This window comes from Primulina eburnea, chromosome 9 (genome assembly GCF_022965805.1).
Source record: "Primulina eburnea isolate SZY01 chromosome 9, ASM2296580v1, whole genome shotgun sequence".
In the NCBI taxonomy this organism is placed as follows: Eukaryota; Viridiplantae; Streptophyta; class Magnoliopsida; order Lamiales; family Gesneriaceae; genus Primulina; species Primulina eburnea.
The window spans coordinates 33,267,988-33,290,384 of record NC_133109.1 but is presented as its reverse complement, the minus strand read 5'-3'; the positions used below and the strand labels follow the sequence as shown (position 1 = coordinate 33,290,384).

Genomic DNA, 22,397 nt, shown 5'->3' with positions numbered 1-22,397 from the left:
TCAGCTCTTCCATTTACCACTTCCCGCCATTATTATGAACTAAATTGCTTCACCAGTTAGGTCATCCAATGGCGATATCTCTCCGATTCCATCTTCTCCTCCTTCTCATCTCCGCCGAAACTACCAATTCCGATTACTCGGACACCGCCGCTGCCCCATCCTGCCCATCGCCAATCCACCACACTGACATCTACCCGCTTTCCAACTCTTCCGCTGTCCTCCACACACCCCGCTTCCACCAACGCTCCACCACCAATCTTTCGTCCTTTACTACCCTCGTATCCGTCTCTGACCTCTCTCACCTCTCCCGAGACGACATGAACATGGCATTGCCCTGCACATTGGCTGCATGTCCACCTCCGCCATCGGACATGCCGATTATGCTGAACGATGCGATCCTCCGCCTGCAGGACTTAGGGTACCGCGTCGTTTCTATCGCTCTCAGCTTTAAGCAATTGGAACTCTCTCGATTGAAGGCCATGACAGTGTTCGCGCTCGACGATGACTCCATCTTTTCCGATGAAGGCGGCAACGATTACTTATCCAATTTCTGGTATCACGTGGTGCCGAGAAAGAGGCTGACAGCGGCAGATCTTGTGAGATCGCCGCCGAGGAAGTCGTTTCCGACTATGGATTTCAGGCGTAAGCTGGTGGTAACCGCCGGGGACAACGAAGAGCCTTTAGATTCGATGAAAATCAACAATATGGAATTAGTGACCGTCGATCTTCTGAACAACAGTAGGATCATTGTCCACGGAATCTCGTCTCCATTCAGGCGCCGGCAACAATGCCATGTAGGTTACAAGACGACGGAGCGTACAGCTGGAGAGTGCCGACGGTCAAAATGCGATCACTTCAATTAGTTCAAATCAACGGTGGACATGGAAGATCACCCTGTCCTTTGAGATAAAAAAAAAAATACGAAACTTTGACTTTTAATATGGGAGAAACCTACCAAAACTTTACTGAAAGACATTTCTGATGCTTGTACATTCCCTCCGCTGTTGATGGTTGTACGTACTATAAAGATATGAAACTGGCATATATATATATATATATATAATTTAATTTCTTGTTTAAAAGATTATATATATATAATCTTTTAAACAAGAAATTAAATTACAATTTTCTAGATAATTTTAAAAACATTTTGTTATACTAAAAATTAAAGAATTTCCTACACGAATTCTATCACATCCTCTACACTTGATTATTATTACTCCAACTACTTTTGTCTACATGTCAGACAAGATTTACAACGCACTAAATTTACAAGACAAATTGACAATCTATGCTCATGGACAAATAAAAGATACAACTTGACATTGTACATTTGTGCATACAAACAATACACTGCAAAATAGGTAGATATATTTCGGTTCACAATGAAGATTACATATTATACAAATTTACAAACCCATCAACACATACTTATCTTTTAAAGTTTGATTACACGACTATTGAAAATTAGCAACAACAAGATGTACTACATTTGATTTACTCTAGAAAAAAGAGAGTGACATATATATAACAGCCACCAGTTTAGTAGCTGAGTTGAAAGAAAAATGATGCAGATGATTCCATTCGAACTATTGTACTTGATCGCCAAAAAATTCGTTCATCACGTGTACTTGGACTTCCGCGCAATTAGGATGCAGATTAAGAAAAAATATGCCAATTTTCTGAATGGATTAGAAGCAATAGTATGAGAAAACCGATGAAGCCAAAAAAAAAAATTTCAAAGCAATTCGTTTCCATTCTAAATGAATGGACTCAAAATGATGAAAACCATGGAAGTGACCTCCCTGAAAGAAACTAGAGAACAGATATGGAACTCCCGATGTAGATCCATACACAGTAGCATCATGGAATCCATGCATCTGAAGGCTAAAAATCGCAGGTATCGCACCAAAAAAAGCAGACAGCGTGAGAGCACCAAACCTTGTTTCACGTCATTCCCGGGATGGAATCCAAATCATCTTGCTGGATATGCCTTAAATCTACTCGTGGGGCAGTTTGTGGTTGCTGAACCATTGCTTAACCACCAATGCCAGCTCTAGTTACAGATCGAGATCGAGGGTCATAACTTGTTTTACTCCTCCCATATATCGGGATTAGTTTCTCCTCATGCACAAGAGCTTTGCAAACTGGGCAGTCATGAGAATGTGAGTGGATTCGAAGCCATTGGTAAAGGCAGGACTGACACTAAAGGTGGCCACATAACGTAACAGTAGGCACTTGCGCCGATTCAAAGCAGATGTTGCACTCGAAATTCCCCGTGTTACAAATTGTATCAGATGAATAAGAAACATCATTTGATTCATGAACCCTGAGTTCCATTTCTCGATCCGGAGCCTCCGAGCTCTATTTATTATCCAAGAGGAACAAACATGTACTCGATCAAGAACTAATGTACAAACATCAATTCGAAACAATACATGTAACATCCAAGAAACACCATTTCCAGGAGGGAAACATTTACCGGCAATAAATTCATAAAATAAGAAGGCGTTATACAACATTATCATGCAAGCAGCATATCTATTTTAAAAAGAACAATACCAAACTGCCCAACACTTTAAATTTGCATCTTTTTTACTCAAAAAACACCACATGTTTGTATCTTTTGGATACAGATTCACGTGAAGCTGAAATACGTAGTTTAGTCTAAAAGCAAATGGCAAACGCGAATCAATTAATGTCAGATCCTTACACCACTAGTAACTTATTCAAATGAACACAATTTATCGACCTAATCCCAAATCATCGACGCCAGAAGGTTGCAGCTAAGCCCTAAATTACAGCGCAAATATTAACAAAACTAAATAGAATACAGACATTAATTAGTTCAGAAAAAGATACTACTTACCATAAAGCAATAAAGGGAATCCAGAATTGAGGAAATTAATGCACAATTAGGTATAATAATGTTCCACGAAGCAATGGAGGGTAAGCATGAATCGGCCCTGCTGCTTTCAGTGAGAATTTGAGCCAATGTTGCAAATTGCAATGACAGATTGATTGATCGAACAGGGAAATGGGCCAATGGGCTTTGTTTTGTTGGGAAGCCCAAAATAATTGGCGTTTCAAAACATTTTCATTTTCATGCCATCACGAATAATTAACGTGAATCTTAAAACGATAATCAAGGATCATACCATAAAACCACATATTTATTCATAGAACAAAAAAGAATATTTGCTAAGTTCTATTACAAGGTTGCGATTGGATTGAAATTATTTTGAATCGAGATAATATTTGAGCGAATGATTTAAAATGATTCTACGTTGGAATAAATTTGATATTCATCACAAAGAATAAAAAAATGACAAAAACTTGTGTGAGACGGTCTCACGAGTCGTTTTTGTGAGACGAATCTCTTATTTGGGTCACCCATGAAAAAGTATCACTTTTTATGCTGAAAGTATTACTTTTTATTGTGAATATGGATAGGGTTGACCCGTCTCACGGATTATGACCCGTGAGACGGTCTCACATGAGACTCACTCTAAAAAAATTAGAATGAAGAGTTCGTTACTAATTGGATTAGCCAAGATAAACGAATTATTATGGATTTGAAATTATTATCTATTTAATTGTAGAGTAGGTCTCTTGTGAGACGGTCTCACGAATCTTTATCTGTGAGACAGGTCAATTCTACCTATATTCACAATAAAAAGTAATATTTTTTCATGAATTACTCAAACAAAAGATCCGTCTTACAAAATACGATCAGTGAAACCGTCTCACACAAATTTTTGCCCTAATCACAACCCGAGAATTTGTATCTTACACACAATATATTTTCACAAAGTCAAATATTTTTACCCCTCAACGTCAAAATAAGAGGAGTTTCAACTTTCCACCCCCCACTTTTTATTAACATTAAATAAATGCAATATGTGCCAATTAACTAGTAATTATAAATTTTCGATTTAATGAAAAGACTTCTAATTAAAATTATAAAAGCTGAACCAAACACCATTGTTCAATCTAAAAGAGGTCTTTGGGGTAAAAGAATTAATTCAGCTTTTCCATCCAAATATAAAATCTTTCTACCTACATCATGCCTTCTTCCACCGCCACGTACGTTTAAAAAAACTAGTGAATTGGGTAACAAACATTTAATTAATATTTTGAACAAATTTTTTGTTTGGGTCCGGCCAATTAATATTATTTCAATGTTCTATAATTTGTCCCACAAAAAATAAATAAATATTTAAAGCAAGAGATCTCCCCAAGAAAACTTTCTTGATACAGAAGCATGCCAGAAAATATTACTAAATATGGCCTACACATGTCCGGGTGTGTATAAATTTTCAAGTCTCTCAAGCACTCGCAAGTGATTCGCTTTTGGTGTCATTCTGGAAACAAAATAAAACCTTCCAACCACGCAAATGAAGAACTTTTTAATGGTCGTCTTCCACATTCAACTGAAGAAAATTTGCCAAGGGTCCAGAAACACATATTCAACCCTGTCTTGCCACCAATTCTATGTCAGCTCCAACTTCAGCTATCTTAGTTTCTTTAGACGCTTTTGCAGCTCTGGCCACACTGATGACATCAAAATCCAATGCCACTTTTTTCACTAAGCCTTCAAGCATCTGTTACAGAAAAATAAGAAATAATGTAACATAATAGAGGAACAACTTGGAAGCCAAACAGAGATTAATGATACAAGAATTATGTCTAATTGTCATTGCAAACTATGTAGTGCAATGTCATTCTCATGTTACTATGTTACATCCGCAAGTTGTCTATCCATACATATTTTAAGAAGCCATATTAAAGTGAGAATTTTTTAGATGCCATAACAAAGTCAATGCCGGGGATAACCAGAAAAAATTGCATGCACACAAGGGCGACTTCAAGACTTGGGCGCATTAAAGTACATATCAAACATAGGGCTAAGTCCTTGACAGAAAACTTTATCCACGCATCAAGATATTATAATTTTTTTTGAGGAACCAAAATATCATAATCGAGTGCAAGGGATTGGCATCTTTTGAGACATGGAATGCGTCACTCAATAATGATATTGCCACTTATTGGAACTGTTGCGGTGTTAGATATCATACCAATGAGCCAATGGCCACCAAAGATCGGAATCTTGAATCAGAATCAACAATTTCCTCTTCTGCCATCTTCAGGAGATAAAAAGGTAGAAATACAACTGATGAATTATTAATAATTTAACATCATAACCATCAGTTTTTTTTTTGATAGAAACATAACCATCAGTTTGATTATATAGTCACGTCATCCTTGAGAGGAAAAGGGTGTGTCATTTATTTTTTAAATAACTTGGTCTATAAAATTATACCTCCAATGCAGCGGAAAGAACTTGAGACTGCCCTACCTCATCCTTCATCTCAATCAAAAGAACAGAATAGCTGAAGAGCACAAAAAAGTGCAGATAATGACTAGGGAAACAAATGAATAAAGCCATTGTTTGAGGAAAAGACAAATAAACAGATCTAGGGTAAAATTTGTTTTTTATGGTAACCATAGGGCTAATAACTTGGCGAACATCGGCCATCCCCAATCAACCTTACTTGAGTAACAATGTTGCATAAGATAATTGCACGTTCTTGTTAGCAGACAGCCAACAACTTGAGAAAGCATCAAGAATCTACAAAATCAATAATGGAGAAGTATCCGTTTACTAACCAACCAAGAATAAATAATAGGTTTGATAAATTACGGCATTTGCCACATACATCCAGAGATACTAACCTCCGGTCGATGTATTTGTAACCATCCGTTATGATATGAATTTTTGAAAAGATTAGTCACTGCACGAAGGCTGGTCAGTAAAGTTGAGGGGAGTGGACTTGAAGTTATCTTCTTGATCAACTCAACAATAACATCTGAGGATCGATGGGGTATTCAACATCAATTTACATTAAATTTATGGGTCGCAACATGAAAATGCAAAATGAATATCCAAATCAAGAGACATAAGGCTCAGCCATCTTTCTCTGAGTATCACAGCAAGTTTTTACTGAACAATCAAGATTATGAAAAACAAACAAAAAAACTAATCCCAACCCATGCATGGAAATGTTGTTAGTAAATCTAATTGAGTACCATTGCCATCCTGGGATTGCTGGAAAATCTTAGTCGCTCCATCAGGATGCAGCACAATCATCCTCACAACATCAATGGCTGCAAGCAACATAAGAGAAAATTACCAAAACACCACAATGTTCGATCTTAGTTCAAGGAGGGTCACTTCCAAGTTCCATCACAGCCAATCGAACCAGTGTATATATAATTAATAAATCATATGTCAAGATTCTGTGATAACTATATAAAGATAACAATGTAGCTCAACTTGTAATCCATTAATACTTAATTTACCGACATTATAGTACAAGTGACAGCAGTATTTTCATCAGGTAAAAAAGTGCTAACAGTGATATAACGGAGATTGTGAGTTTAAATGCCTCAAGTCAATGTAAAACAATATCCTAAAATTTCCTAAGTTACAATGATGTAGAATTAGAAGGAGAAGTAGAACAGGGGAGGAAAAGAGGAGTAAACGAGAGAGAATGGAGACAGAAATGGAGTGGTATGTGGCTACGAGGGAAGGAAAGAAGAGCCAGAAAATAAAAATAATATTATTAATCAAAATATGTCCATTAATGTAATAATAAGCCAATTATAGGCTTGTTAGATCAACAAAAAAGACACGTGGATAACTGAAAATAAGTAATAGATAAAACAAAACAAATAGAAGCTTGTTTATAATCCCGCCAAATCAAATTTCACGTCAACAATTCTCTGCCAATAGAAAATAATGTCCATGTCGTAAATAAACTATATGCTTATGAACATTTTGCTTTCAAAAAATTATATTGTATTATACAGATTAATTCAGGTTCTGTCTGTCTCAATCTTATATGGATTAGCACTGACATAAATGGCATAACAACCGCCATGAAGCTACAATTAATCATAGTGTTTCCTCAATCATCGGCAAGTCTTGTGTAATACTAGAATATCCAGGAAATCTACAAATCATCAAGTTCTGATTAATCTACTTCAGAAATTTTCCTTGCACAATCGAACTAACATGCCAACACAGAAGGAAAGATGATTGCATGCGAGGGTGAAAGCAACTATAACTATTAGTCTAACTACAGTTACCTGGAAATAGTATGTCAAGTGGCCATGTCTTCAACAACTTCAGCAATAACGCAATGTCAACATCTGCAAATCTACTGCTGTGATAGTGTGAGGTGTCCTTCAGAATTTTAACAATGGCACTCAATCTCTGGAGATCACCCTCATTCAGTTTCAAATGTATACTCGCCTTCAGCAAAGAGTGATACAGATAAAAGTCATGCAAAAAGTTACATAGAACCACGGATCGAAATGCAGTCACCAACATTTAATGAGAGTAAGAATACTACTGGGTGTAGAACATTTCAAATCTCAGTGAACATACATCATATAATGAAAAGTAAAATATGACTATTTAACAAATATCATAATTACAAGGAAAAAGAAATATCCAAAATTGAAGAAAACAGAGAGCAAGCATTTTACCGGGTCAGACAGCATTGTATTGTTAAACTCCGATATTTTTTTGAGGATTCCATCAAACTGAGCAGTGTCAAATACAAGCATTCCTTTCTGGATGACAGAATAATTTTGTCCTCAATTAATTTGTCGAAAGCTTCAATACTAGAAAAGGCGAGTGACATCTATATTGAACCGCATGATAGAGTAAAGAAGCAACAGAGTAAAGTCTACACTATAGGTTCAACTACTATTATACATCAATGAGATAATTTTTTTTGTCATGCGTGTATAGCACCGGATACAAGTTCGGGAAAAAAAGAGCTCACAATAGGTAGAGATGGGTAATCCCTAAGTAGCCCATCTACGAAGGTGTTTCCCACCACTTAATGGTCAAATGCTCAAGTCCCAAACATTACTATAGTTCATCAAACAAATTGAGACCTCTACATAAATTCAAGAATTAAGTAGAACTCTAAAGGTGCTTTAACGGGTGTTCTATATCTCTCTCTTTCTCCCTACACACAGTTCTTGATCAACCAAAATTAACATTTATGAATTCGTTTTTTTATTACACGTTTTCTACCCAGTAACAGTATACCATCAATTCCCATATAATACCCATCAGGATAATATTATTCGTGGGGTACAAAAAAGCTTAACACCCTTCTGATGCCATCAGATCAACATTCATGATATCACTAAGTAGCTCACAGTGTTTTCACGAATATAGAACAAAAATCTTGGCGACAAACTGAGTCTTCAGTTCTCAGAAAAAAAGTGAAGACTAGCCTGTTACATAAATAGGATGTATCATATCATGAAGAATGCACGGAAGCCAAGAACAGAAAAATTCAACCACAAAATGAAAGCGAAAATGAAAAAGTGGATACTAAAAAATTACTTTGGGAATGTGTTTGTAAGAAGGCTTTGATATAACATCTGCAATTATTCAAGCAATAATCACAATCTCTCTATAAATAAAAACACAGTTCATGAAAAATAGAATGCAAAGTCAACAATAAAAGTTACCTGACGATTTAGATGATGCTCCTGGTATATAAGCACTGGCTGAAGTATTAAAATGAGAAGGGAAAACATATAATTAAGTGGCATGTACAAAACTAAGTTCAGGATTGTCGTGAACTGATGAATGTTTAACTCACAGCCAGTGTAAGGGTCTCGAAAAGATGGATCAAGGGTAAAATCCTTTTGCCCTGTATTTTGCAGAATAAACTCGACAATTTGTTGCCGGAAAGAAAGAGGTAAATCTTCCTTAAGAAGCCACTTATCAGCCGCAGCATATGGATCATCTGTCAGTCAGTCATTGCTTACGACATTATGAAATTCAGACTAATAGTGCAAGGCTATATATTTGGCAAATTATATCTCCTAATGGAAGAAAATCATTAGAAGGAACAATCAAATCATAATACGTGCAAGAAGGTTTAATCTTGTAATACATCTTGTAATACTCTCAGATTCACCTGTACGGGGCTACGAGCATGATTTTAATGATTTGGAGCTAAAAGTGGCCCAAATGACTTCCATGGAAAATAGAAAAATACCTGCATGATTGTATGGCAATTTACGCATGGGCCCACCATCGCCAATGTCGACATCGAATACTGAAGATAGTTCAAATGGTCACTGGCAGTGAAATGGAACACATATATGAAAAGGTGAATTAAGAAAGAAAAAGGCTAACCATAATCATATTGAATTCCATCAAGAAGAGGGCGATTCGTGTTATCACCAGGTCCATCAACCACTTCACCAATCTGGATGTAACATAATGATTAAGAACAAAAATGAACATTAAAATCGAACAACCAGACATAAATTAGATAAATGCTAAATTACATGCTTTGAACAGAACTTTACTGATGTGTAATCCTACTCCGAACTGCATTGCCAATGACAAAGTAAATTCAGGTAGGCTAATCGTACAAACCTGAGTCACAAAATGCCTAGATGCTAGATTTGGTTATGATGTATAAACCATTGAGAAGACATCAACAAAATTATTTTATAATTTTTTTTTTCAAGAAATGAAATAACACATCACAAAATGAGGGCATATGGTTGTCCAACCATCTAAAAAGAAAAATTAAAGAGGAACAAGTTTTTCTTAGAGTGAACCGAGGGAGTAAATGAGCAAGGTCATGAATGTGCTTGTCTCATACCTTATCCCACCTCTGCTCCCTCATATTCCATGCATAAGCCACACCATTGTCTCCTTCTCGAACGACCTTTGTCTGCCCATCACTATTTCCTGATAATCATAGAATTGAAACAATTGGCATCTATGTAGCACGGATACCTCAATTTTTTTTTGAAGTATCGGATACAGATACGACACGGATACGGATACGACACCGGATAGCTCAAAATCCATATCGTTGACTTTGTTTAGGGTTGACCAGCCGGATACGTTTTGGACACGGCGAGGACACGCCATGGATACGGCGTGGATACGTTTTTCGGATACGTTTGGGCAAAATTGCAAATATTTAAAAGTTTTAGGGGTTAATTAAAAAAATTAAAATTTCTAGGGACTACAAGGAAAATAATTTAAAATAAATTGGGTTGGGCTTTTAAATCCCTAAATACATTTGTTTATCTCTTTCATTCCATTTAAGTTCAAGCGGCTCTCAATTCAACCGATATGGATGTTTGATTTCTTTTTAGTTGCTTAAGATGGATTTTATATTTAATATTTTGTACTTAAGATATTATGGTTAATGAAATATTACAATTATATCTATAATTTTTACTTTTCAATACTAAACTTATATAAATATAAATATATATAATATTTATATATATTTTAATGATTGTCGTATCCTAGACGTATCGAGTCTTATATTTTCAAAATTTGACGTGTCGTCGTATCCGTATTGTATTCGATACGATACTCGTACCCGTATCCATGCAACATAGATTGGCATGTATTTTATGCCTCCGAAACTTTCTAGTTCATGGTCCCTCAACTAGCCAACACATTGACAAGAAGAAAGTTACTTTGCAACTCATACCTGGAATTTTTAATGCATCAAGTCCAGGCAGATCTTGTAATTTCAGTCCCCCAACTCTTTTCCTATAGCAAAATAAAAAATTGTCTGAAAACCACACTAAAAGGGCACCTAAATCAACAAGAAGCTAAAAAATTGCATCTTTCAACTGAAATCTATACATCATCCATGATGATGAGCTTGAAACATGACCATCCCTGTGTTTAAGAGTTATCAGTCACGAAAATCAACTTCCCAGTTATCCAACTTAAAAATAAACAGAATTATGAGCTCGAGAAATTTAACAAGAACAGATGGTGTATTACCTACTGAGCTTGTACTGAGAGACTTGACTGGCAAATGAATCAAGTTCCACAGTATCGGCAAACTTATCATGATTAGAAGTCCATATACGAACAATGCCATCAGAACAAGCTGTCACAACATCGCCATTTTCCAAGAACTTGGCATCCCAAACACAACCAGGATGCTCAATGCTTTGGACACAAACACCGTCTGCACTAACATGGTTTTCACGTAGAAAACAAACAACTTCAGATCATTACGTTAGTCCCTTCAAAGCAGAATAAAAATCCGAATAGTGTTGTAGAATATGATGCCTTAAGGAGCTTCAGAACTTAGATGCTTAATATAGCTGAAACCGAAATGAAATTTTCTTTGTCACAAACAGTACACAGGGGAGAATTTAACGAATAGTGGAAATTTTTGGTGACCTAAAGAATATTTATTTACATGTCCTCCCCAGAGAAGTAATACACATATAAGCTAAAATTTGACCAGCCAGAAAATATGAAATTTGATTGTTGCTCATAAATTATATTTTCTAAAGGATTATGACCAAAAACCCTGGTTAATTTAACCAGGTATAACGACTGAAAGAAACTGGCAAATAATCTCAAATGCTCAGATTCATTAGAAAAAAGAAAGTCAAACCCAACAAATATTTAAATATGGTCTCGATAAATGACAAGAGGAAGTGACCTTTCCATATCTTTGCGGAGCAATCCTCGCTAGCACTGACTATAAGCCCAGAGGCATGAGCATCAATAGAATAGACTATAGATGTGTGACCAACCATCTCCATCAGATGTTCTCCGCTAAGTGCCCATAGTCTGATGGAACTGCAATGAACAATAAGAATTTAGATAGCCAAAAATTTGAGAAAACTTAATTTCCACATCAAAAGGGAGAATCAAACAAAAAAAACTAAGGAGCATATGCCTGCCTCTTTGGTCCATATCGCTTCAATCACAAAAATATTTGTTTTTTCATCTATCGAGATAGTGTAAATATATTCTTCTCCATTAGATTTTCTATATAAATAGAGACCAATCTACAATGGGCCCCAAGTGATTTCTGGAGCAACATGACACTTTCATCAAATTCTTTTGCTTCTATTTTGCTCAAACAAGCGATTTTGAGTTAAACAGCAGTGTTGAGGCCAAGTCCTTCTCAAGCATAAAATGGCTAGGTTTATCATTCTTGAGCTCAAAGTGTAAAGTTCAAACTAGGCATTAGACTTGACTTGAATTGTTTGCACCCACACATCTATGAACTTGCTATAGTCTGTATTTTAGGTTACATGAGTATGTAAAAGTGCATACAGGCACACATTGATTAACTTATCTATGCAGGCCCAACTTCTCAGAACAAAACTTTCTTGTGGAAGGGGTTTCATCAATAGTCGGCTTGACAATGAGCAATAAAAGAAACAAAATAATTTACAAATTCACTACTATTAAAAAAAATTATATACGTGACGAGAAATATTAGATGCTCAAGTGCAATGAGTTCAAATGAAAAAATGATTCATCGTTCACAACCATGAACCGTCACAAAACTCAACAACTTTTTTTTTTTTTGATAAGAAACTATTTCATTAATATTAAATTGTCAAAAGGTTACATAACGTCGTGGACAAGAGATCCACGATCCACGACGATTAATTCAAACCGTCACAAAACTCAACAACAGACAATCTGCATATATTTAATAGCAAGCACATCGTGCACATCGTGTAACTGAACTTAGACGACGTGCCTAACACCGAAAGAAAGTAAAATCTCACCCATCATGAGATGCTGAAAGGATTCCTAAACCTGGCATAACAGCTAATCCTCTAACTGTATCTGCAAAACACCAAAGTTTCTTAAAAACAAGCAGGGCACAAGTATTTACATAAGAAGAATGAATATCAGCTAGTAATCCACATGCAGTTACATTCTCTAAGGAGAAGCTAAAGATCGTGTTTTTTCCTTAGCCACATCCAAAGATTTGCTAGCACAACAAGTTTAATAGGATAACTGGAACTGGGAACAAAACAACTAAACATGAATGTGCATCCTGATATGTCTTAATGGGTTAGACACTATAATAAGGTAAATCCATGTAGTCCATATAATAGAATACATATGGAGACACTGATTACGTCAATGTTTTCATCTATAAAAAATATGCATAAAACAGATCCACGTGCAGCCAATTCACAAAATAACAACTATATAAAAAGGAAAGAATAAAGAAAAGCAAATGTTTTCATCTTGCGTAAAACAGATTCACATGCGGCCAATTCACGAAATAACCACTATACAAAAAGGAAAGAACAAAGAAAAGCATTGCCAACCTAAACTGTGGAACAAGAGTAGAAAACAAAGGTGTATGTACCCATGGTTATCAACTTACATACACATCCGAAGTATAAGATGCTTGTGTTAGAACTTCAATTTCTTCCGGAGCATGTACAAAAAGAGGGGGAGTGCAAAGTCATAGAGAGTAAACAAGGTACAAAAAAAGACCTGTATGTCCAAGAAAGGTATGTATACAAGACTTCTCTTTCCAAAGCTTCAAGGTCATATCACTTGAACCTGAATTAAAGCAGAAGTAATTGACATTTAATTTATTGAACAAAAAAAATATCTATGGCTGATCCTCAAATTTGTAACCAACTTTTAATATTTTTGCTCTTAAATACCACACTAGACGTTTTCACGATTATAAACTTCGAGCTAGATTTTTACCATTCTATTACTTCAAGCTAAATCCAGAAAATATTGCAAGACAGTAAATACAGAGATGATTGAGGTTTTTCATTTTTGCATTTCAAGCCAGCTTAACATAATATTGCTTGACCACAAATATAAGTCAAAACAAGGCACTTTCATGTTCTTCATAGCACTTGTTCGACCCTGAGAAAATCTCACGGAGAAAACCCACTATGTGTTTACGTCGAGACCACCAAAAAACTTCAACTAAATTTTATTATGATCTGGCCAAAATGTAAATCACATCAAGTTGAACGAAATTTTAAATTCCCAATGAATCATGAAAAGGATATATTTGGAACTGGAGATTTATAAATAATGATGAATTAAAAAATGAGGCAAAAAGTTTGAATTACAGAATACACCTGTTACTAGCTCGCCGGAAGGTAACTTAATAACTGCCTGAATCGGTGCCGTATGAGCTTCCCAGACCTCAATCTGTTTACCCTTCCTCCAGCGGCTCAATGAACTAAGTTGAAGCCGTCACAAAAGAGAAGAATTAGAAAATGAGAAGCACATTTTATCTGTGAGCATCAGAAATAGGACATATTCTTGTCTCCATAAACAATAAAAAGTTAAATGGTCTAGTTTAGGAGCACTTGTTTCAAGAGAAACTATAAACACAAGTATTTCAAAACTGAGATAAAACAAATGTCGTGACAAATCAATGGACATAATGGTCACCAGCATATAATCTGACAATACGGATATTTAGCAACTAACAATTGTGTACCAACCACAACTAACCATCAGTGCTCATGCATTTTGAATTATGATATTTATTGATCAAACTAATTACATATTTACCGCACAATTAGTCAAGCACAGCATCAATGGATAATCCAGAAAGTACAATCATTTGTATGACTTGGTCTGCACAGGTGTGGAAACAGAATTGTTCACAAGCAGGCTCAAAAACTAATTTTTTTCACAGGCCAGATTGTCCATCCTTGATCACAAAGCACCTTTGAGGCACCTTTTTGCATGCCAGAAAAATATAAGAAAGGGACAGAACTAATACGAGCAATGATATTTTGAGGCAGTAACATCACCGTAGAAGTTTGTGTAACTAGAACTTGAATTTGATGAGGGGAAATATTAAATAAAATAAAGATAGTGCTCATACAGAGTTAACATCAAGACTTCCCTTCTCTTCACTCCATCCAACAATTATAAACAAAAACCATCCGTAGAGAATAGAGATATGACATACCAATCAACTGATGTCGAGACAATATCTTGCCCATCCAATGCAATACCAGTGACTTGCAATTTATGACCCTTAAGAGTCTCAAATTTCTCTCCATAGGCCAAATTCCACACTAGGACAAGAGTATCCATTCCTCCTGATACAATCCCGCCCTCCGGAAACTCCTCATTTGGTGAGATCCAAGCCAAAGGGCCAACAAAACTAGTATGGCCTAACAATATTTTTGACATGACGAACTCACGCTTATTTGACTCATCCAGTGTCCAGAAACGAACCGTTTTGTCCCTTGAAGAAGTGGCTATACCCATATTGCCACATATGCAAATCCCACGAGCCTACAGATCACGAATTCAGCAAAATATATCAATTCAATTCACACCAAAAATATGCAAACTCTTCAGTAAGTTAACCCAGTAATTATAACAGGGCATTAGACTCTGGATTGAAAACCTATGCAATTGCATATCTTTTATATTCTGAAAAAGATCGAATTTTTCTAACAAGTTTTTGATCGAGCAAACCACACTAATAGCCAAAAAAATAAATGACAGATATTCAAAATAGTAATACAAGAAAAAAAAACTCAAAATTAGGATGGACTGAAGATAGTGCCAACGACAAGAATGCCAGGAAACAATTCAAGGATCATCACTTGGCACTGAAAATAAATTATTAACGGAACTCAAGAAAGAGGAAACGAGCAAATCGAAATTATCGTCAGACCAAATACTTAATCCAACTCAAGTTCACTAAAAAATGGAGCGCTCAATCTAATTTCCAAATAAAACTCGTAACAAGAACTGATGGGTTGCAAGCAGGCTTAAACAAATAAAAAACGATAAAAGAAGTAACATGTAAAAAGTTTACATCGTCTTCGTGGCCTCGAAGTTGGCATCTCAATTGATACTCCTTACTATCGATTTCCATATCAAATAAATACTCCGAATTTCTTGATTCTGGACACAAATCTAGGGTTTAAGGAGGCTATTTTTCTTGTGAAAAAAAATCTCAACGCATCAACCATCCATCAAACAAATAAATGACTGGAATCTGAATGGCTTGTCTTCCAAGGCTTTTGCTCTATTCATGATTTCCTTAGTAAATGCAAAACACTCGCATAAATGTGTGTTTTTTTATATTAAAAATCGAATTAACTATTTCAAAATTAGTCATTGATTTTTAAAATGCCTTTCAAGGGTTTTCCAAACACATCTAGGCTCAGACACATTTAGGTCTTAAATACTAATTAAATATTTAATAAGTAGTAAGAGATATTCTTAAAGTAGATAATTAATAGTAGATATATTAAATAATTAGTAGATAATTAATATTATGATTATAATTAGGTTTAATTCAAATTGCTTTTAGACTTTAACTTTAGAAGGTTTACCAGAAAGCTTCATAGCAGCTTTAAGAGATGGTAGAAATTTGAATTGGAAACAATCCCTTATGGGAATAATTCAATCTAGTCTGGCTCATGGTCCAGTATATTTTGATGTTTATCCAAATTTATCTTTATCTTTGTCTGATATTAATATATTAGATTATTTAACATTAAATGTTAAAACTCATGGTTATAATTATACTCCTGGGATAGAAGTTATATGTATCTGTTATCGTATCTATTATAAACCATTATTTACACTGAATCCTATGTGTAAAAGAATAGATAAAAAATTAAATGAAACTATTCTTATATAAACTAATTTTAATAGATCTAATATTACAACCCGTAGATCTATAAAATGGGAAGAAATTGAATTTCCAGAAAACTGGATAATTGAACAAGCTATTCCTAGAAATCCTATAATAAATAGAGATTTACAACAAGTTATTCAAAATAATGAAGGATCTGTTCAAATACAGTTTAATAATGAACAAAGAAGATTATTATCGTCTTCTATATATGCTAGATCTAGTCATTCTTTTATTTCACCTCTAGATTATATGGTAGATATACCACAAACTTCTAGAGCATCTACTTCTCAAGTTAGAGAAGAATTAGAATCTACTAATACAGTAAATGATTTAATTATAAATCAAAATAATATTTTTCATAAAAGTAACTTTCAAAAAGTTAGAGAAACTGATACAGTTTCAGAAATGAAATTTAGTATTTAATGAATAGTAAATCAAAAATTGATTTTACTAAAGGATCTTCTGCTAGAGCAAAGATTAATGCAGAATTTTATTTACCCAAATGGGAATCTTTCAAAGATTGGTACTTTAAAAGTTTCTCTGAAGAAGAGTTTGAATATATTGTTTCAACATTTTATAAATATTGTGAAAACCAGAATAAATTAATACATTTTGTTCCTTGGTTTTTCAAAACATTTATTATAGATTATATTTCTATTCTTGAAATAAATTATAAACTTTCTTCAGGACAGATTCAAAAATCTGTTTATCCTCTTCAACAATCTTTTATTATAGAAAAGAATAATAAAATTTTAAATTTTACTGCCTTTTCAAAATTATTTGAGAATGATATGTTACAAATTAATGTAAAACATATAAATCAGATAATTGAAAAACAGAATTATACAAATTTATATCTTACGATTATAGGAGAAGAGATTATTCTCTTAAAGATCGTATTGATAAAATTATTTTAGCTATTAATAAAATTAAACCAGATGTTCATATAGAAGAACCAGAAAATAATATTGTTTCTGTTGCTACTTCATCTATACAATCCCCTCCTGATATTAAGGATTTTAAATTTAAATCCTCTATTTCTGATATAGAAAAGTTAATAGAAGAAAAATTTAGAAATCTTAATTTAAATACTCTTAATGAAGAGTTTGAAGAATTAGAGAAAATTAATAATCATTCTGATGATGAAATTAATAAAATTAAATGGGCTGATAGACCTACTACATCCAAATACTACTATAATAAACCTACTCCCATGGATGTTCTTATTGAAGAAAATGAATATATTTTTGCTAATAGCTATAATGGAAAAAATATTTATAAATGGAATATTGATGGTTTTAGTGATAGGCAAATTTATAATACTGCTCACAGAATGCTTATGTATAGTACTGTGTGTAAATCATCAGGTAATACTGATAAAAATATTGCTAAAATGATAACAGCAGGATTCACTGGACAACTTAAAGGTTGGTGGGATAATTATTTACATTATTCTCAAAAAGATGAAATCTTTAATTCTATAAAAATGGAAAATAATATTCAATCAGAAAATGTAGTTTATACATTAATATTGACTATGATTGAACATTTTACTGGAAAATTCACTGATAATAGTGAACAAATTAGAACTTTATTAAGTAATCTAAAATGTAAAACACTTACTGATTTTAGATGGTATAAAGATACTTTCTCATCTCGTATTTATGAGATTCCAGACTGTAATAATAGTCTTTGGAAAGCTAAATTTATAGATGGCTTACCTTTCTTATTTGCTGAGAGGGTTAGAAAAATATTAAGAAAAGATGACATAAATATCTCTTCTGATAATTATACTTATGGTAATTTAATAAATACTTGTATTCAAGAAGGTTTAGCTCTTTGTAATGAATTAAAATTAAATAATCAAATTAAAAGACAGAATTTACTTGAGAAAAAACAATTAGGTAAATTTTGTGATCAATTTGGTATGGACTTACCTAATAAAGGTAAGAAGAAAATTAAAGAAAAAGATGATAAGATTTATAAGAAAAGACATTTGTCTGATAGACAAAAAGATAGAAAAAGAAAAAGAAAAGAAATTCGTGAGTCAGGAAAAGCTGAAAGAAAACAAGAAAAATACAAAAACAAATTAATAATTTGTAGAAAATGTAAAAAACCAGGACATTATGCTAATCAATGTTGGGCTAAAAACAAAATTAATAATTTAGATATAGATGATAATCTAAAAGAAACATTATTTAAAATAATAATGGATTCAAATAATAATCCTGGCAGTGAAACTGAAAATTCTTCAGAATCTTATAATTCAGAAGAAATTGTTGATAATGCATATGATATTTCAGATTTAGAAGAATGTAATAATTGTATTCTAGGAAAATCTTGTATTAATCCTATAGAGGATAATAATAAAAATGATGAGTTTTATAAACTTATGTCTCAATTTCAAGATTTAAATATTAATGTTTTGACTAACAATAATATTTTAGAATTCCTTAAGATGATTAAGGATCCAATATTAAAATCTACAATTATTGATCAAATGGAGAATACTTCTTCAACAAGTAATAATGAAAATAATATTCTTATTAAACAAGAACAAGCATATTCTATGAAAGAAGTAAAAAATCTTTTACAGAAAAAATATAGTCAACAAAATCCAGTTACTATAAAGGATTTAGTTAAAGAGATTGATAATCTAAAAGAACAAGTAAAATTTTACATAATAACAATAATAGTTTAAATTATCGTATTTCAGTCATTGAAAATAATAATAATTCAATTTCTGAAAGTTTTGAAAATATTCAAGATATTTCCTTTCCTGATAATAATCAGAAACATTTAACTGTTTTGAGTATGATAATATCTCAAAAATGGTATATTAATATTACTTTATTAATTGATAATTCTTATAAAAAGAATTTCATTGCTATGATAGATAGTGGTGCAGATTTAAATGTTATACAGGAAGGATTAATTCCTACAAAATATTTTCATAAAACTACACATTCTCTTTCTCATGCAGGAGGAGAACATTTAGAAATAAATTATAAATTACCTAAAGCTTATATTTGCAAAGATAAAAACTGTATTCAAAGCGAAAGATATTTCTAGCCAACTTATACTTGGTTTTCCTTTTATTTATCAAATATATCCTTTAACCTATGTTGATGAAACGGGTATTATAGGGACTTTTCAAGGTAATCCTATTTCCTTTAAGTTTATAACTAAACATGTTCATAGAATTTTAAATGAATTACAAGAACAGATTGAAAGAAAAACCTTTCAAATAAATTCTTTAAAAGAAGAAATAAAATTTCTTACAATAGATGATAAATTACAGAATCCTAAATTACAGGAAAAAATAAAAACTATTTATAATAAATTTTCATTAGAAATATGTAATGATCTACCTAATGCTTTTTGGGATAGAAAAAAACATATTATTTCTCTTCCTTATGAAGATGATTTTCAGGAAAGAAATATCCTACTAAGGCCCGTCCTTGTCAAATGAATTGTGAATATTTAGAATTATGCAAGAATGAAATTCATTCTTTGTTAGATAAAGGTTTAATAAAACCTTCTCAATCTCCTTGGTCATGTACTGCTTTCTATGTTAATAAACATTCTGAACAAGAAAGAGGTGTTCCTAGATTAGTCATAAACTATAAACCCCTTAATAAGGTTTTAAAATGGATTAGGCATCCTATTCCTAATAAAAAATATTTTTTAGACAGATTAGTTCATGCAATCATATTTTCAAAATTTGATTTAAAATCAGGATTTTGGCAGATTCAAATAAAAGAATCTGATAGATATAAAACTGCTTTTAATGTTCCAATAGGACATTATGAATGGACAGTAATGCCATTTGGACTTAAAAATGCCCCTTCAGAATTTCAACAAATAATGAATGATATTTTTTATAATTATAGCAATTTTATAATTGTTTATATAGATGATATCTTAGTATTTTCTAATGATATTGAAACACATTTTAAACATTTAGATCCTTATATTCAAAATCTTACTAAAGATTCTGCTATCTTATATGATAGACTTAAGAAAAATCATTTACCTTGGACAGATAAGCATACTAAAGCTGTTCAGATTATTAAAGATAAAGTTAAGAATCTTCCTTGTCTTATGCTGGCAAAATCCTTTATGGGATAAAATTGTAGAAACAGATGCCTCGGATATAGGTTTTGGTGGAATTTTAAAACAAAAAGATCCCCAAAATAAACAAGAATATCTTATAAGATTTTATTCTGGGAAATGGAATAATGCCCAGAAAAATTACTCCACAGTAGCAAAAGAAATTTTAGCTATTATTAGATGTATTTTAAAATTTCAAGATGATTTATACAATCAAAAGTTTATTATAAAAACTGACTGCAAATCTGCAAAATTTATGTTTAATAAAGATTTTAAACATGATGTATCTAAACAAATGTTTGCAAGATGGCAGGCTCATTTAGCTCTTTTGATTTTGAGATTATTTATAAAAAGGTGAAGATAATCATCTACCTGATTTTTTAACTCGAGAATATTTATCCTAATGTTTTCATTTACAGATATGTATTCCCGAGGAAGAGGAGAGTCCTCTTATAGAGGACGAGGTGGCAGGGGAAAACCCCCTAATATTATAGCACAACATGGCAAACAGAGGCTAATAGCCCAGAACTTATCAAGTTCATCAGCCAGTAATACTGAGCAGGATACTGAATTATATAATGAGTTTCAAGAATTCTTGAAACAAAAGAAGAAGAATAATACAGATTCCCAGTCTTCAGCATCATATGCTAATATTATAAAAGAAGATGATAATGATTCACCTCTTTATACAGAGACAAAACATAGAGAATTAATTCTTCTTATAGAAGAAAAAGATCTTCAATGGGAAAAAACTCCATGGACTATCATGGACAGATATTTAACCAATACATCATATGTATATGGGGCTTATAAGCAAAGAGGATTTTATGAAAATCTTCTTATATCTACAAAAAGTGTTGATATAACTCACTTTTTTAGTAATACTCAACAAAAAGAAGTTATAACTTCTCCAAATTTATTATTAAAAAGATCATATCTATAGAAGAATGGGGTATATCTCCATTAGTTGAAAAAGAATTTTATTCTGAACCTCATAAAATGAGTTTCAAATTCAATTTTTGGGATTATGTTGGAAGTTTTAATAAAACTTTATTTTATGAAAATGAAAAGAAGAAACATACTTGGTTTCTGAAGATATGTGAAAATATTTTTCATTATACTATTCCAAATTGGTTTTATATATGGTGGAAATATTTGGTCCATCTGCAAAAATTTTGCCAGAGGTTTTTATAAAACCTCTGAATACATGGTTAAATGTCTTCCCATGCATAAAGAAGTCCTTCTCTGAACATTGGATTGATGGCAAGACTTTATGTCTATTCTTCATGGAATTTGGAATTCCATGGATCTGGAGATGGCAACCAGAATGTGATTATACTGAGGAAGGTATCCCTTGTTTAAAAAGAGTAAGTTATACTAAATTCTGGGATAAAATGTTACGAGAGGATCATGAAACTCTTCTAACTATGGAGGAAAAAATTTCTTTATATCAGAAAGAATTACATAATCAACATGAAAAAGAGAAAGACTCTATGAGTCCCTTCAAGATTTTGACTCAGAAATATTCTGATATCTATTCCAAAGAAAAGATGATTGAAGTTTATATTGAGGAAATGAAGAAGGATTTATACTCCAACATTGGATGTTCAGATTCAAAATCAGATAAATCAATGGCTTCCGAATCAAGTGACAATCAATTTATTCATTTAATGAAGATGCATGATGCTCAAGACCCTGAGGATGATATTCCTCAATTTTCTCAAATGAATGATATTTTTGAGAATTTGAAGAATTCTTTAAAAGAAAATATTA

At 32.9% G+C, this 22,397-nt stretch overlaps 1 protein-coding gene and 1 pseudogene across 1 annotated transcript; both read right to left on the bottom strand.

Moving 5' to 3' along the window:
* Positions 1-1,379: 1,379 nt before the first annotated feature.
* LOC140840610 (uncharacterized) lies at positions 1,380-3,080 on the bottom strand (annotated as a pseudogene).
* A 1,122-nt stretch (positions 3,081-4,202) lies between these two features.
* Positions 4,203-15,926, bottom strand: LOC140841862 (uncharacterized). The gene is made up of 22 exons (XM_073209576.1): positions 15,681-15,926; positions 14,817-15,148; positions 13,969-14,072; positions 13,358-13,426; positions 12,631-12,691; positions 11,544-11,683; positions 10,868-11,057; positions 10,566-10,627; positions 9,714-9,802; positions 9,236-9,308; positions 9,096-9,155; positions 8,694-8,840; positions 8,560-8,598; positions 8,432-8,469; positions 7,555-7,641; positions 7,153-7,318; positions 6,091-6,168; positions 5,737-5,870; positions 5,556-5,632; positions 5,324-5,393; positions 5,079-5,144; positions 4,203-4,604 (listed from the first exon to the last, which is right to left on the bottom strand). The coding sequence occupies exons 1-22, from the start codon at positions 15,738-15,740 to the stop codon at positions 4,470-4,472; spliced, it is 2,277 nt and encodes a 758-aa protein (XP_073065677.1). The 5' UTR covers positions 15,741-15,926; the 3' UTR covers positions 4,203-4,469.
* Positions 15,927-22,397: the final 6,471 nt, after the last annotated feature.

Bases quoted from the DNA above. Each gene is read 5' to 3' on its own strand.
- LOC140841862 (XM_073209576.1), bottom strand. From the start codon at position 15,740: ATGGAAATCGATAGTAAGGAGTATCAATTGAGATGCCAACTTCGAGGC. The intron at 15,149-15,680 runs GTAAACTTTTTA...CGTGATCTGTAG, and splicing joins TTCGAGGCCACGAAGACGAT to GCTCGTGGGATTTGCATATG. The intron at 5,145-5,323 runs GTATAATTTTAT...TATCTCCTGAAG, and splicing joins TTCTTTCCGCTGCATTGGAG to ATGGCAGAAGAGGAAATTGT.